We start from the raw sequence: 17358 nt of genomic DNA on the forward strand, positions 1-17358 counted from the left end.
TCTCTGTCCCTCTTTCTCTGTCTTTCCTCTCTCTTAGATTGACTACAGCCTGCCTGGACCACTAAAGATCATTCTTAATGACAGTCATTACACAGTTCTGCCACGTTGCCTGAGGCCATTTCTGCAGCAGTGAGCAGGAAAGGCCTTGCCCCCCTTCTCAACAGCTGGGCTCGGTATGCCAACTTCACTGGAGCCAATAAGTTTTTTAAAAACTCTCCATTAATTACAGGAAACCCAAAGCACTGTCCCCCCTTCTCATTAACACAGTTGCTTTCAGTTGCCACTAAATTATCTCGCCACCATTAAAACCAACAATCTAATTAGTCTTCTGGAAATGGAAAGAGCTCGTGAACAAGGCAGGCATGCCACTATCTCAAAACTGATCATAAAATATTTCTGCCCTTTCATTCTTGGCTGCATAAAATCCGCACCTGGATGAGCCTCCTTTCATTCTCTCCCATTTATAAAGAATATTTGATATAAAATGAGTATCTTAATAGAAATCGCTTCACGTATGGGAGGTTTTCTTTCCCACATTTCGCCTGAGCCTGGAGTCCTCATTACAATAATCACACCTGACTCTCCCTGAGCTGGTACCTCACAGCCAAACCTCCCACCGGGCTTCAATGGAGGTGTGAATGATACTATCACTGGGAAGAAGATAAAATGTATTATTATCTTTACTCTGTTTTTAAGAGGGTCTGGCTGTGGCAAGAGGTGGTTAGGAGGGTAATCTGTAGGAAGCATTCTGAGGAGATAAATCGAGTTAAACACAGACTTTCAAACCTGTCATTAAACCTGTCTTCCCTAAAATCTGAGCTCTGGAGAGAAAAAAACTAGATAAATCGAGTCTAGACATGTTTATTGAGCATGTACTATGCACTCAGCACCGGGTGGGGTTCTTGACATCCAAATATGATGACAGGTTGTTTAATAGCAGTGCTCCTGGCTTTGGCTTCTCTTCTTATCATCCCATATCACCCAAGGTTCCAGGAATTCAGGGGAGACTCAGCAGTTCATTGAATTAGACAAAACCTAAACGGGAAATGGTCACTGTCCTCAGGAAACCAATACTCCAGCCTCAGTGTAAGACTATCATATACAAAATAAAGAATAACCTAGGCCGATGTCATGCCCAGCTTTCCATTGAGTGTCTCATCCTGAAAATCCCACAGAACTTTCGAGTGAAGGGAGACACAGGTTCTTCCTTCTCGGAAGGAACATACACCAGGTACCGCACACGCCATGCCATGCAGGCTGACTTCTTTCACTTGACAATAATCTTCCCCCGGGATATCCTGGTGGGTGAGCCGGGAGCTGGTCTGCCATAACTGAAAAGTGGATTCTGCTGGCTCCAGAGGTCACTGTCTGGTAGTTCCCCGTGCTAAACACTCCCAGGACGGTTTGCTGTTTTCTGGTGCTGATGTGGAAATCAAGTCACAGCGTTGCCTCTCAACTGGAATGGATATAATGCTAGAATATGTCTTTTCATGTGCCAGGTGGTTTTGTGCAGGAAACTCTCGTTGAAAGCATTTTGACCAATATTTAATGATTGTCTATTGTTTGCCCACCTCAGTGCTATGGACTGGGCTTTCAAAGTTGAATAAAGTCTGACAATAGGGGAGTGGTCAGTCCAGCTGGGACAAAGGCACGAGCACAGACACTAGTAACTGTAGAGATCAGTGATCGAGGGCCTACAGGAAGTCATGGAGCTCCGAGGATACAATATCTAAAGTGGCCATGGCGTGGTTCTCAAAGTGGGTGCTGCACCATAATCTCCTACACTAGAATGCTTTCCCCCATTTTAAAGATGTGAACACTGAGGTGTGAGATCATCCAGCTGGTAAGTGGAGCCCTGAGATTTCAATGCAGGGGGTCTGAAGCCAAGAACACGTGTACTCAACTAGAGTGTTGCATGGCCTGTGTATGTGGTGTTAAGAAAAATGAGCCAAAACTTAGAAACAAATGGAAGGGTGTATGTGCTTTTGGAGTTCGAGGGTACTGTTTTACAGGCCTGCCTAGTGATTATTAATTATCCAGGGAAATGTACCCTTGTTGGATTCACTATCCATTACTGATTAAAAGGCCCAGGCTCTGCTTGGTAATATGATAACTTGTAGGTGTTTGCCCAGAAAAAGAAGCAAGTGATTTCTGGCCAGTAGGAAAGATAAGCTCATAGGTTATGGTTTTATTGCCCATTAGGACATGATGTTCTTTCTCTGATGCCTACACTCCTATAACGCTCTGTTCCTCCACTTATTCTTTGGACCAGCATTGTCACCATGTTGGTTTCCTCATCCAAGAGTTCTACAGATCTTTGACGTGGGTTTATAGTTTTTTGAAAATCATGCTCTGACAGTGGGGATTCCAAACAAGTCTGATGATGGATGACACTGCCAAAAAGATGGCGTTGGAGCAGAGGGCAGACGCCAGATTCCGGAGAGTCTGGTGCTTCTCTGGATGTGTACAGCCTTGGCCATGGGATCAGCTGAGCGGCGTTAGGATGTTCAGATTAAACCAGGGAAGATATGATTTCGTCCTTTTTGGGCAAAAATCAGAAGAATTTTTGGAGGTTTTTCAGAAAGCCTTTGGTATGATGGGGTCTTCAGGGAAGCAAAGTAGCATCCAACCCTGCTGGATGTCTTCATGGCCCAGAGCTGAGGAGAGGGGGGCTTTTTAGGAGCCTCATATTCAGCAGAGCTCTCTAGGCCAACAGACTTATTCTGTGCTGCTTGAAAATAGGTCCAGAAGTAGCACTTTTCAGACAACTTGAATGCTGTCTTTCTAAAATACAGCTTTATTTTCTCTAGATTTTTTTTAAAGGATTTTCTGTATATTTTAAGTGATCAGTCTGGACTTGCAGGAATTTATTTTACAATTTGAAGACTTCTTCAACTTGTATACTTATGGCCCTTGGATGTTCCAAATTCTATTAACTTGCACATTTATTTGCTCTCGTTTGGTTCTTTTGAAAGACTAGACTTTTGGCTGAAGTGACCTGTTATTTTGGTTGGGAGTTTCAGATCATGATTCCACACAGGACAAAAAGCAAGTGAAATAATTTTATAATTCTTCAATTCCTGTTCATTGCTTTTTGCACCTGGATGTTATTTCATTATTCTGGGCCCCTCTCCATAGATGGCAGCTGCTTAAGAGAGAAGTTAGGGATCCAAGAATTTGGAAGTTAGAGGCAATTTTCACAATCATTTTGCTCCAGCTACCAGACTACTGGGTTTCATTCTGATTCCATTAGAATTAAGAATCCATTCTTTCACTTGTAAAGGCAATTTTTCAAGTTTAAGGTTTTGCGTCTTGATTACAGGCATCAGTCAGTTCTAATTGGGCTGATAGTTTGGTTAATCACTAAATGGTTTAACTAATATCAGTCCTTGTCTTCAGAGCAAAATGTCTAAACATTTAATAGACTTGTGAAATTTGAATGTTTTCACTTACTCATAGGCTCTGAGAGTTTTAAACAAGGCAGATTATCTAGTTTAAGAGAATAATGGATTAGCCCAGATACAAAGCAGATACAAACTAAGTGCTGTGCTCACTCTGCTTCCGTTATCTCTAACTGGGCTACCCCTTGAGCAGTTGAGATATGGTGATAGCAACGCTGATACTTGTCTTTTTTTCTCCTTGGATTTAAGATCAGAGAGTATTTGTGTGTGTGTGTGTGTGTGTGTTTGACAGAGAGACAGAGAGATGGAGACAGAGAGAAAACAAGAAGGATATGCCTGCTTGTTTTTCCATCATTCCTACGCTAGACTTTCAGGTGCAGAACCCTGGAGATTGTTTTCTCGGTGTTTTACTGAGTTCCTACAAAATGCGTAGTCTACTTAACAGTCTAGTCTCATCTTAAATACAAAGTGGGGGGAGGAGCCTGTTTCAGTAGCAAAATCATGAATTCTCTATATATTGCACGACCTCCTGAGAAGTTAGTTTAATATGTAGATGATCAGAAACATTAGGCTGACCCATTCAGGTCTGGATGATCTGATATGGTTACTAAATGAATACTGGGACAGCAACAGAAGTTATTTCAAATTATGTGTCCCTTTGAACAAACTTTATTGAAGCTTTTACTACATTAGCCCTAATTACTCACAGTGATGAGACGCTGCTCCCTGAACCCGACCTCTTTCTCATGTCAGGGGACGGCAGCTGATGGATAGCTATTGAGCAGTTTGGTCGCCAGGGCTGACCTGCTTGAGCACCACTGGCTGCCATGGCCATCCCTTTTGGCCAGCAGCTCACACACACGGACATGTTCTCAGGCGGGCCACCCTTCCCCAAGATCCGATTCCACCTCCTCCTCCAAATCAATAACTTCATAATCAGCATGCCTCCCAGACTCTGGGAAGCTAAAAAATTGCCTTAAACAAAACACACACATACACACACACACACACACACAAACACATACGCTAGAAAAGACATCTATTTAAACCTCTGACCCGCCTTCATTACTCCTGTTTATAAAATAAAATGGAAAATATTCCCTTTTTTTCTTTTGCCAAAGATTACCTGTTTAAAAAAGCACTGCTAGGACTATAGGCCTATTATTTATTTGGCAACTATTTACCAACAGCCTACCACATGTCTGTCGAGTGTTTCCCATTTGATTGCTAGGCAGCTCTAAGACTGAGCTTTGCTCAGGTGCCTCCCACCATGTTTGGTGCTGTATTGACAGCAGCCAGAGACTCCAAATCATTCATTTCACTCAGCGATTATTTACTCAGCATCTACTATGTGTCAGGAACTGTACTAGCTACTTTAGCACCTACTGTTTTTAAATGAAAGGGATTTCTAATTAATGGAATTATTTCAGTATTGTTTATCTTGGTGCATGATTTCTTAAATTAATTTTGCCCTATAAGCCACTTAGTTTTACTGGTTTTTCATTTTATTTGTTTCCCCTCTGCATTTGTCTGGGTCTTCAAAACCGTTCTTTAAAAATAAGTTGACTGACTTATTGAAAAATAAGTTGATTTCTGTATAGAGCCAGAAGCAATTCTACATTACCTTGCTTACAGGGAAAGATGAATAAGGGGACTGACTCTAAGGAAAACAAAAAATAATGAATGCACAAGCACCCAATTGAATAAAATCAAACTCAGAAATGATTTACTAACTGCCTACTGTGTGCTTGACATTGTTAAAGCTACCTAATCCATCAAATTATGAGTTTCACTTACTATTCTCTAAAAATAAGTGTAGTCCATAGTTAGGGAGAAAGAAATCTGCCTTTTGTAATGTTGGGCCTATGACAGAAGTGAGGTTCCACTGGAAACCAGGAGATACATCAAGAAATTGGGTTCTAGTCCAACTGTATGACCTCAGGCAGATCTCTGAATCACGTGTGAAATAGGGCATTGGACAGGCGCCGAGCCTGCGGGACCCCATCTCTCTCTGGTTTGTGGGAAGCTGTGTATCTGTGGGGAGCAGAATCTCAGGGAGGTCTGGCCTCCAACAGGTAGATCTCTGGTTTTCCCCGAAAAGTTCTGCTCAGTGGCCTGAGACCCAGGAACGGACCAAATCTGAAACTCTCATGAGGGTCTCAGTTTAGCACTGCCAAAAATAAATAGCCCATTCCTGCATCCTGAAACAGGAGAGCTCTGCCTCGGCTCTGATTACCAGAGAGGCAAGTTTAAAAGTTGAATACCCACCCCTTTCTGTGCCTGTTTGGCATATTTGTAAATTATTGAAGGCAAACAGAGGAGGCAAGCCCAGAGAAGGCTGGGATTCCAAGAATGAATTCTCTTCCACTGAATGGAGAGAGTTCCACGGGGAAAAATATGGGGGACCACCTGTCTTTTGCCCCTGGGAAATATCTGTGCTTGGCAAGCACAGGCGGAGACACGCAGGCCAATTTCTAAATCCATAAAGGGAGGCCTCCAGAGCTTAACTGACAAGGTCGAATAAGCAATTTTCTGGGTGGGTAGTGCAGACGACGGCCCGCATCTTTCACTCCAGCCAAGCGATGGCTTCCCTGAGGTCCAGGCATGGCACCAGTTCCCGCTTCCAGGGCTGTGTCCGCATTGCTCCCTCTGCCTGCACGTCCTCCCGCGAGGGGCTGCTGATCCAACAAGCCTTGGAGGTGGCTTCTTCCCCATCCCTCTGTGATTTCCCCTCCTCTGACCTCTTCTTGTACTCCTCGCTGGCATTATTTACCTGGCATTTCCACCCAAAACTTTTCATCTCACATCTCAGCATGTCAAAGATGTGAAGATTTACGATCGTATTTGAGAGATGATCCCATTCCTTCAGAGCAAGATTTCCCAAATGGCTGGGGGTGGGGGAATACCATTTCCAAGGAGATGTTAAGAGCTATTTCCAGAAAAACATGGGCTCTGTGGTCAAATAAGATTGTGAAATTCTGTGTGTCTCCCTCCTGGGACCTCAAATGAACACTGGTCACTTAAAGGCTCTGAGCAGCCCTGCAGGAAGGAAGCAGGCGTAAGGCAGAATGCGCTAAACTCGTTCAACTATGAAAACATCTTTTATCACAAAACACCTACTAATATTTTGCTGCAATCACAGTAGGAAGTATCCTCCCCATTCTTTCTTTCTGTTATTTCAATTAGGCTCATTTTCTAATTACCGATAATTTCCATGAAGGAGGTAGATACGCAGACAAGTTGAGTTCTCTGCTCAAAGCAACCTGCTGAATTAGAAGATGAGTTTGAAGTGAATATCAGTAATGAATCTCTTCTTGGGCTTCTAGTCATAACAGGCATTTCTAAATACTACAATATGCTTCCCAATTACCAATGCATTCATTCAACAAATGTTTGTGGAACGGGTCATTGTTCCATGTGCATGAAGAGAACAAGAACATAACTCATGGATTCTACCTCTGAAGTATGTACAATTAATTCTATTAGGAGGAAAAAGTTAAATAGAAGACATTTCTTACTGAGCTTACGAGCAGGTGGGGGAGACACTGGGCGCTACAGGTATTGGAAGGAGGTGTGACTGACTGGGCCTTGAGATGTGAACAGGAATTGAGTGAGCCTATCCTCCAAGAAAGGTGTCATGCCAAGTCCAAGGCCTGCCTCCCTGGCAGTAGAGATGAGTGTGGCAAAGTGGGGGCTGATGAGAGATTATGTGGGGAGTGGAGGAAGGCAGAGCATCTGGGATGTCAGAATAAAAAATTTATATTTCATCAACTGCCAGTGAGGAGTCTTGTGACTATTGAGGAATTCATGACATCAGGGGGTTGAATGAATCAAGTCCTCAGGGAAACTCTGGTACTGTCTCCAAACCCTGGGGAGCGAGGGAGGTGGTGAAATGCAGTGGTGGGAGCATGGGTTTAGGACCTGAGTTGGAGTCCTGACTGCCCACAGGTTCCTGGGGCAAGTTCCTCCACTCTTAGCGTCGTCTTCTGAAACGAAGACACAAGTATTTATCTCACAGAGTTCATTTATGAGTTACATGAGATAACACACATAAGGCCCTTGATACAGATTTGTAGTTACTACAGCTTGATAAAGATTGATTGATACCGTCATCATTTAGGTGCTACTCACTGGACCAGTATTAGAATAAACTAAAAAGCTTCTTCAGGACGACTTTTGCATCTAGGTTCTGAGCTGATCTCCTTCCTTTCTTAGACCTCCTCCCACTTGAAAAGTCTAGTGCTGAAACAGTTCACATGTTCGGTGTCTATAGGAGGTTGGCTAAAAGGAGCACTCTTACCTGTCAACAGCACATTCCCAGGGGGCCTTCTCTATGCCCACTGTCACTGTGAACCCCAAGCATCTGAAACGTGCTCACCTGCGTCCGAGGTTGCTGCAGATGCAGCAAGGAGAGATAACACCGGGGCGGGTGGAAGTGGGACACTGTCAGCTGCAGTTGGCTTCTTCCTGGTCATCATGGTGGATGGGCAGCCCTCGTTCTTACCATGCGTTGCCGTCTGGTCCACTTTTAAGTGGGGACTTGGCATCCCTAAAAAAACAAGAACCCGAAAGGCTGTAGTTAACTTGGAAGGAAAAGGAAGACAGACAACATAAAAGCTGAAAACGACCTGAAGAAATCATCAAATGATCTGATCTCCTTGTGGTACGAGACATTTTAGAATGTTTAAAGAAACAACAACAACAACAACAAATGAGCAGCATGACTGGTTTTGGTTTTGTGGCTGAGGTGAGTAGCGACGACTTTCCAGGTTGGCAGCCTGGAAGCCGGATCGCGGCACAGCGCAGGCGTAATGGAGACGTGTACCCCGTCAGGCACGCTTTGCCTCCGGGGCGTCGAGAGGCCCCTCTCGGCAGAGGTTGTGTTACGTGCTGTGTGCAGCACGACGGGGAGAAGTGGATCCCACCCTAGTGAGGCTTCTCATCTCATCCAGCTGGGGAGACAAGACTAAATAAGAAAAAAAAAATAGGCAACAAGTATGGGCAGGCATGTGTGTCTTCGTCCTAGGTGCTTGGGGGAGTTTTTAGGAGGTGGGGATTCGTGTGGGAAGACGTGAGGAGAGGCTTTCCAGAGCTCATCTCAGACTAGAGCAGCGCAGACGAGGGAAAGACATATGTTGTCATAGATGGAGAAACGAGGACGATCCAGACGAGAGACCAGCCTGCTGGAGGCAAAGACGTGTTGTGGGGACTGGTGTGTAACCATAGTCATTAGGCTGAGAGCTGATTTGAGGGCCTTTGAGTGTCTGGTCATAATAAGCATCATAAGTCACGTTCTTACCATGCTGAAAAGCCTGGGTAGACTCTCCCGAGGTGCCTCGGTAAGGGTCTGGAAATTTACTATGTAGCAAATTGTACAGCGTGTTCTGGAACCTTGTTTCCTGGGCTTGAATCCAGGCTTTCTTGCTTTCCAGCTGTGTGATCACGAGCAAGTGACTTACCCTCTCCAAGCTTTAAGCTTCCTTAACTGTACAAATGGGATGGACGCCCTCGCAGGGGTGCCTGGCAGCACCCACGAGTTAGTCTACGCACAGCGCTTAGAATAGCGTCGGGCATGTAGTCCGTGGGATGTAAGTGCTTCTTGTTATCATTGCCCCTATTATTGCTACTATCTCTATTATCACCTGCTGCTGCCTCAAGCCCAACCAAAACCAGCCAACTAAGGCTCAGCTGTCTTCCCTGACACGACTGAGGATTTCTGGGCTCTCTCTACATTCTCAGCTGCAAAAAGTGACTCTCCAACTCATCCAAACATTAAGTCCAGAGGCTGGCGGTGACTGAGCCCGTGTCAAATGGTCATCTGCTCAGTTTCTTCATTTATAGGCTACATGCCACTGGCAGCAACGACTACACATGGGGCTTTAACACAGTAGTTCTTGACTTTGTTTTTTTTTCTACCCCACAAGCTTGAGTGGTACAGCCCCCTCCCGGAGTAAACATTATCTTCCCACCACAGTGAGATTAGCCCTGTGAATCATGTCGTGTGGAGGTTACTAGTTCCTTAATTTTATGGATGAAGACCACGCATTTCTGAGAGGTGAGAAGTGACTAAACCCACACAGCTCTTAATGTCAGAGCTAGAAGTTTTCACGTAGCCAGGTGCTACACCTAAGCACCGTCTTGTCCTACCGGGTCATCTCTTGACACCTGTCCAAAACCCCAGTCTGCCGAGCGTGTTTCTTGCTGGGGATGCAGGGGCCCCTAGTACCACACCTGGAGAAAGCACTTTTCCAGGCACCTAAAAAGGTACCTACAGAAGACAGTCCATGCTGACATTTTCATTCCCCTTCGACTACCTTCCTGCTACTCTCCATCCCAGTCTCTGAACCTCTTGCGCCAGATGCTGTGAATAACAATACCATTTAGGCTTTTTTAGATTATATATTTCATGGCATTTTGACAGCGGAGGTAGACACACATCAAATTCCATGATCGAAAGACTGCAAGACACAACAAGCATCTGGAAACCAGGAAGTGCAGCAAATACGTATAATGTGCACAGAATCATCCACAAGGTGACGCATCCAAACAGTTAACAGTGGTCACTCTGAGGAACGGATGCACAGGAGAGGCTGGCGAGGAAGGGGGACTTTTATCCTTTACTCTTAGCCTGCTTTATTGTTAATATTTTTAAAACCGCAAACATGTATTGAACTTTTTCCATTGAGAAAATAAACACTGGCACCTGGTATTGGGGAACACTGAGGTGCTGCTAACAAATCTAACGTGGGGACAACAGGCCTGAGTCTGATGAACGTTCCCCTCCTGGAACCCCACAGGGCCACGGCCGGGCTCCCATCAAATGGATGCTGGTGTCCTTTCCACAGCTCACCTCTGCAGCTCTAACTGTCCAATGCTACTGGCTGGCAGCTCCTTTGCAGAAACTCACTGATATGTCACCTGTGTACCTGTGGACACAGGTTGGGCAGGTAATTCTTTGCTCAGATTATGACATGCTCAGGGAATGAGCCGTAAACAGGATTAGCAGGTGGGTATTTAACTCTCACTTGGGAACAAACTGATTTCAAGTCATTTTAGTTGTACCCATTTTCATGCAAATGTTCACAATCCAAATTAGTCTCAGTCCACATCACTTCATTAAAGTTGATCCGATCATACCTCTATTGGGCCTACTTTCCTACTCAAGTGTTTATGTTACGGAATACGTTAAAAGTAATAAAATGACTCTTAAAACACTCTATAATTCAGATTGTCACTGTTTAGCTGTCTTGAAAACCCTAGATAATGTAGGGTTTTCTATTATCATACTGTTTGCTAGCTGCCATCCAATGAATTTGAAAACAAATTGAAAAAAATAAAATAAAAGAAGCCCTGACATTTTCTCAAACATTAGTGGGTTTTGAAAGGATTATGGAAACAATCCAAGAAATGGTATACGCACGCGGGCAAGAATATTGGATATGTTTTAAACAAAGGCTAACCTAACAGCACTTGTAATCCACAAGATCTGTCTGAGAGCAGAGGCCTCAGGAGACTGGCATGGGGCACTTCCTGGGAGAGGGCATCAGACAGGCTGGCCACTGGAAGTCTTTGCTTCCCTTCATTCCAGGTGGCAGCAGATGCTCCACAGACAGGTACCCAAATGACCAGGCGAATGTGAAACAGTTCAGAACCAAGTTCTCACAAATGCTGGGGAGGGCAGGGCGGTGGGACATTTGGAAAGTGTCCTCCCATCATGAGGCTAGGCTGGCTTCTCTTTCTCCACGAGAGGGAGATTTTTAAGGCTGGAGATCCATCATAAAGAAACTGAGATATATGCAGAGCATCGTACTGACTGGACCACTGAGCTGTTTACACCGGGGAATGAGGGAAGATGAAAATGCTTTAATCTGGGAAGAGATCCATAGGTCAACATCAGACACAGGCTGTATGGAGAGCACACTTGGTTGATGTGTTCAGAGCATCCCCAAACCCCAACACAGGACAAATTGTTCTGCAGCTTATTTGGCGGCCAGCACAGTTTTAAAGGAGGAAATAACAATGCTAATAACTTTGTGGGTCCAACATCTGTTCATAATTAAAGACAGAGCCAAGAGGAAATAAAAAGAAAAAAGTTAAACCTATATGAAAACATTCTGCTATAACCTGTTGACCTCTATTGATACATTTTTTCCAAAGTCTTTGAAACGGTGTTGCAGCATATCGAGGGACAGCCACTCATTTTCAAAGGTAATTTCTCATAGACCACTTATCCTCTCAAACCTCTACCTGCACACCGTGTTTGCATTAGGGACTTGATTTATGGATTCCTACTCCTCCGATGCAGAAGCTCACTTCCTGTTGCCTTGGTTACTTGGAGCTCAGTTCAAGGTTAAAGTACTCCCAAATCAGAATCAGTGGCAGGCGCTGCATCTAGCGGCCAGGTTATTGACTGCCCCAGGATGCGAAAAGGTCAGAGACCAAAGCACTGTTTACTGCCTTAAGGGTGAGTCAATAGCTTCGATATTTTGATTCCGTTTCTTCCGAAGTAGTAGTTGTTGTTCAATTACCTCTTCCCCAGGTTGCTCAAGGTCACAGGGGTCATGGAGGAAAGCAGGCTCTGGTGGCTGACTTTCCCAGGATCCCTTTAATGAGCTCTGTGACCTTGGATAATAAAAACCAGCCTCACCTTAGCGTAATTATAAAGCTACTTATCTACTTTATCTTATTTTCTCTATGGGGAAAACAAACAAACAAACCTTTGTTGGATGGTTACTGTTTATTCCCCTTTTCTAGATGAGAAAATGAGGGTTCAGAGAGGTCACGTAACTTATCTAAAATTACACAGCTCGTAAGAAGTGGTAAGAACTAGTGGGGTCCTCATCTCATAGGTTCTTTAAAATAATGGGGCTGATTGGGATCATCACCCAGGGGTCATATGTAACTTATTTTGTAACATCCACAGCAGAAAGTAGTATATCTAGAAAACAGTATGTGATTAATATAGGCTAGTTGAACACCTTAATTAATCTTTTAATTGTAAGATTTGCAAATGCAGATGTTTCCTAATGACAAAGGCTAGGCTGCCATAATAGGAGAGGCTGACAGCACTGGGATGCTTGGTTCCTGCAGTCACCTCCCTGATCCCATTTACACGGTAGAATGAGGGACATGTTATATTGAGCAGTCAGTGGCTTTTAATTCTGCAAAGAACTTGGACGTGCTTTATACTCTTTGCCTCTTGTAGCATCTCTGTGGATAACAAGAGGCAGATGGTGAAAGTCCGAATTCACAAATAAGGAAACTGAGGCACAGAGGACTAGATGATTTGCCGAGGCTCTCATGTCACGTGTACAGAAAAAGTGATGCTGAAATCCATGCCTCTTGACCCAACTTGATGTTCCTTCCTTTCCTATAACACACTGACATTTGGGTAAACAGTAAATAACATACTTTTCACAAGAGGAAACTGCTCCTGAAAACTTGATAATAATTCCCTTTCTAATATACTGGTTGTCTTTTCAGGTTCTTTCACTGCTATTTTTTCTTGTTTGCACATGAATGTCACTCATGGCAATAGGAGGGATATATGTGACAGAAGAAAGTGAATCAAGCCAGCGATACCCCTAGGATTTGGGAAATTATATTTTTCTGTGCCAAAGTCAATAAAAGTGTTATTTTTGTTGCATCATCTTATTCCTTAGTTCAATAAATATTTTCTGAACATTTACCATACCAGAGACATGACACTGGTCAAAACAGTTGAATTTCCTATTATATTTTCTAAGAATTACATTCTAATAACCTCTGTGTAGCATAAGTTGGCTATAATGTTTTTTAAAGGCACCAAAAGATCTTAAAGTGCTTTTTTAATCCTCAAAAGGCAGAACCTCTGCTACTCAAACAGTTATCTTTGGGTGAATAACAAAAAGGCATCCCATCTAGGTGGACAGAGACCAAGGACCCAGATCTTAGTGAAGAGAGAGCATCATTGTGAAAATCAGAAAAAGGCATGGCTTCCTGTGTGTGTAATGCATCTCCACTGCTTATGGAATAGCATGGACTAGATTTCAGCTCCTCTTCCCCTTGGAGCCAGGTGTCTGTGGACAGTGAACACGCCACAGAAGGACAAAGGGCGGACAGACAGAACTAAGTAGAATGCTAATGTAACTGCTCCCCTGCTTAAAAAAAAGTGGAGACAATTGAGTGGTACCTGTTCTCTGAAAAACAGAACAAAGGGATTTTCAAACAAGGGAAGAAACAATACATACATGTAATTAAAACCAATTTAGTAGCACAACGCACCAAGTATACTCTTGTTATGTCCTTGGCTTTTAGGTAGCTTAAGAATTTGCTACTGTAAATGTACCTAAAGCATATTACACACTTTATCAATAGATGAATATAAAGAAGCTTCAGCCAAGGAATGTCAAGGCAGTTCAGAGTTAGTCCATTTCTTCCCAGGCAACTGAGCCCCAGGGAGGGGATGTCGCACAGGGAAGATGGCAGAACCGTGACTCTGACCCTGGCCTTATTCTGGGACTGTGTCACTGTGTCAGGCTAGCATGTTGGTTTTGTGCCACACGGGTTACATTCTGAGACTTCACCGAAGCAGTCTTCTTGCTCTCCTGGTGCACGTTTGTCATTCTACACTCACAAAGCAGCTTAGAAACAGACCAAGCCCAAAATTAGCGATTTGATCCCAGCTCTAAGACCCTGGACTCTGGGAGAGTCTTCCCTAGATTCTCCCTAATATGAAGGGTTTTGTAGTCAACGCTGGTTAATACAAGCATGTTTTGTAGTGTCTTCCTTTTTACCTTTAGAGCACAAAGTCACAGAGCACATCTGCATGGTAATACAGATCTGGATGCTAACTGGGTCACCTTATTTGCATTTTGATTACTGCTTATTTAGAAGCGACATTGAGAAAAGAGGTTGATATCAGGAGCTTAAGTGCACGTGTGTCTATAAATATATGTATAAATAAATAAATGCATATTCACTGGTTTGTGAGAGATCAGTCTGATATGTACGCATCTCTCATGGACATATCTGTAGAAGTCTGGCCATGGATGGATGTTGGGTTATAAATGTGGTTATAGAATCTAACTATTCTTCTTAGTGCAATGTCACCCACTGTATGGGCACCCTGTGTCAGCTAGAGAAGTCAACTTCGCATACGTCCCCCTGTTTAGTAGTGATTTCTTTATGTATGGGAAAGCTGCATTGTTTGAAGAAGTTTACTGGGTGTCCTTTCTTCAAACCACCTATTTTGTTCTACTATTTCAATTCCGAATGCAAGCATTTTGTAATTGTGTGCAGGCGTACACATATAGACACAGAATATGTGCTAGAAAAGCTCTCTTCTTTGCACTAGAAGAGAAAAAAAGAATCACACAAACTCAGACCCATCATTAGATAGATCTCCTAATCTTTATCTCTAGTAGTTCAGTCAGACGAGCTAATACCATGATGATGGCTTTGAAATCTCTTAGGAATTGGATGAGGAGAAGTGATAGTGATGAACTCCCAGCTAATAAACACAGAGTGCTTATTTCGGCAGAATGATCAATTTCTAGATGTCCTGAGGCTTGTCTGATACAGTTGATTTACTCATCCTCGCTTACCTCACTAATAAAACCAAAGTCCACCATCAGATTACAGGGGTGCCTAGGATTTCTTAAAGGGGCAGGACGAAGCTAGGGTATCCTTCATCACATCCCTCTGAGCATCCCTCCTCACTCACAGTCCTTGAAACCCCAGCTCCCTTCCTCACTGATACTCTCTATTCAATCGACTTTGGGCTAGTACAGTAACACAGACAATTAATTTGGTACCTTGTTAGTGAAAATTTAATGCAATGATCTAAAAGAACTCTTACATATTGTGATAAACTTTAGTGCCTCCGGGCGGCACCCCTTGCTTTGGGCTCATTTCACATCTCATCCATTATGTAAATGAGATTGGGAGATAGTTGAGTTTCACTAATGTAGCTCAACTCTGATGGATTGGGGAGAGCCAGTCCTACTGAAACTAATGAGGTTAAATGCATCTCAACATTTCTTTCTACTTGGTTGATTATGCAAGCCTCTGTTCAAGAAATGGGATGCAGTGCATTTTTTTTTCAACCATCCTCTAAGGAAATTTCAGACCCTAAGTGGCCCCAGGTGTTTGGTTTGGATAATGCCCGTGTTGGTTACCACCATTACACTGGTACACAAACAGAGCTAATGGACAATGTACCATTACATGCAGCAAGACTGAGAATAGGATTTACGATAAAAGGAGAGTATTTTAATAGTTAGGGCATCTGAGGAGGTCTCTCTGTCACCCAGGTGAGAGTGAAGGGAAATTTCCAGAAGTGGACAATGGGACTAAGAAGCCCCTGGTGGAGCTTGAGATCAGAGAAGGAAACTTAGTCACTGGGGAGGCTTGGGGCTGGAAAAGGGAATACTGCATTAGATTCAGAGATTCTCAGGGAGTCAGTGCAGTTACGGACAGCCTAACCCTGAGACAGAGATAAAGAATAAGGACATCTGCACTCTGGATTTCATTTGGAAAACCAAGAAATGCGAGTTACAAAGACTGGAGGCAGGATGCTATTAAAATCAAAACAAAACAAACAAAGAAAAAAAAAACCCCAAAAAACAAGGAATATGCATTTCAGGAAAACCTGTCTCAAACTACTCACTGTCATGGAATCACGGAGGTGAGGATAAGATGCTAGTTCATAATTTAAAAATCGTACAATTTTTTAGTCTTTATTTAAAAAGGGGACTTAAAGTGGAGGAAACTGAAACAAAGACATGGCGACAGAAACATCCTGCGTAAGGCAGAATTGGAGTCCAAATGCTATTCGCCAGTTATTGAGAGCTGCCCTGCTTACTTGCAAGGAAAGGAGTTTTCAACTGGTGGATAAGGCGGTGACTCCGGAGCCAGAAGGCCCTTGGTTTAAATCCCAGCTCTATCGCTTAACTAGGTATTTGACCTTGTTCAAATTATTTAACTTCTCAAAGCTTCAGTTTCCTTATTTAGGAAAAAAAAAACAAGGTTAATAAATCACCAACTTCAGAGGGCTATCACAGGGATTAAGTGAGATGATACTTATAAAATGCTTAGTACAGTGGCTGGAACAGAGAATGTGCTCAGAACAAGCCAGCAAGCAACAAGTACAAGAATCATTGGATATTCACCAGGTGATTAGGATAGAGGCTACCCGATACTTGACTAAAGGGCTGGAGATTTAGAAGAGAGATGGCTGGCCAAGTGATCACTTCATCTTTGCCATCCCAACTAACTTCCAATTCTTTGAGAGCTGCGAAGGCAGTTAGAAAGTTTGTCAACTCTTGAATATTCAACGTGATGCTATATTCTCAGTCCATTTTTGGTGGTTGGCAATAAGGAAGCAGTTTTGTTCTTGTGTTAATTTATTCAGAAAAAGCTTCAGTGCCTACTGTGAACACAGCAATTCCAGGTCCTTAGGGGGACCCTTAAGGTATAAGAAACAGTCCCGTCTTGGGCTAGTCAAATATTTAGTTGAAGACACAAGATGCAGGAACAAGAAATTAAATAAAAATAACAATCTCCCCTGAGCTGAAAACACCACCCACATTCCTCTCCATTGCTCTTGGGGCCACACTAGAGATTTATTGGGGAAATTTTATCTAGCATGTATTCTAGAACATAGTTTAAAATGGAGTTTATTAACAGTATAACACTCATCTACAAACATGCATAATTGATCTGGTTGACTAAGAACAAGAATTCTTATTAATATATGTAATATAGTAAAAGTAACAAGGTAACCAGTATGATTATTTTTTAAAGAAGAGTGACATTTCAAAATGGTTAAAAGGTGAGCTTTGAGCCCACATTCCTTATGTTCAAATTACAGTTCTACAAGCTACTGGGTGTCTGAAACTTGCCAATTATTTAGCCTTTCTGTGCTTTGCTTTTCTCATCAATAATGAAATTAATAATAGTACCTATCCCCCAGTTT

The 17358-nt window shown here is 43.1% G+C and overlaps 1 protein-coding gene across 1 annotated transcript in view; it reads right to left on the reverse strand.

The window, feature by feature from the left end:
- SETBP1 (SET binding protein 1) overlaps positions 1–17358 on the reverse strand; it is a 351100-nt gene that overhangs the window by 16669 nt on the left and 317073 nt on the right. The window contains 1 exon segment of the mRNA XM_019652899.1: positions 7780–7950. Coding sequence (XP_019508444.1) covers positions 7780–7950 — 171 coding nt within the window.

This window comes from Hipposideros armiger, unplaced genomic scaffold (genome assembly GCF_001890085.2).
Source record: "Hipposideros armiger isolate ML-2016 unplaced genomic scaffold, ASM189008v1 scaffold_189, whole genome shotgun sequence".
Lineage (NCBI taxonomy): Eukaryota > Metazoa > Chordata > Mammalia > Chiroptera > Hipposideridae > Hipposideros > Hipposideros armiger.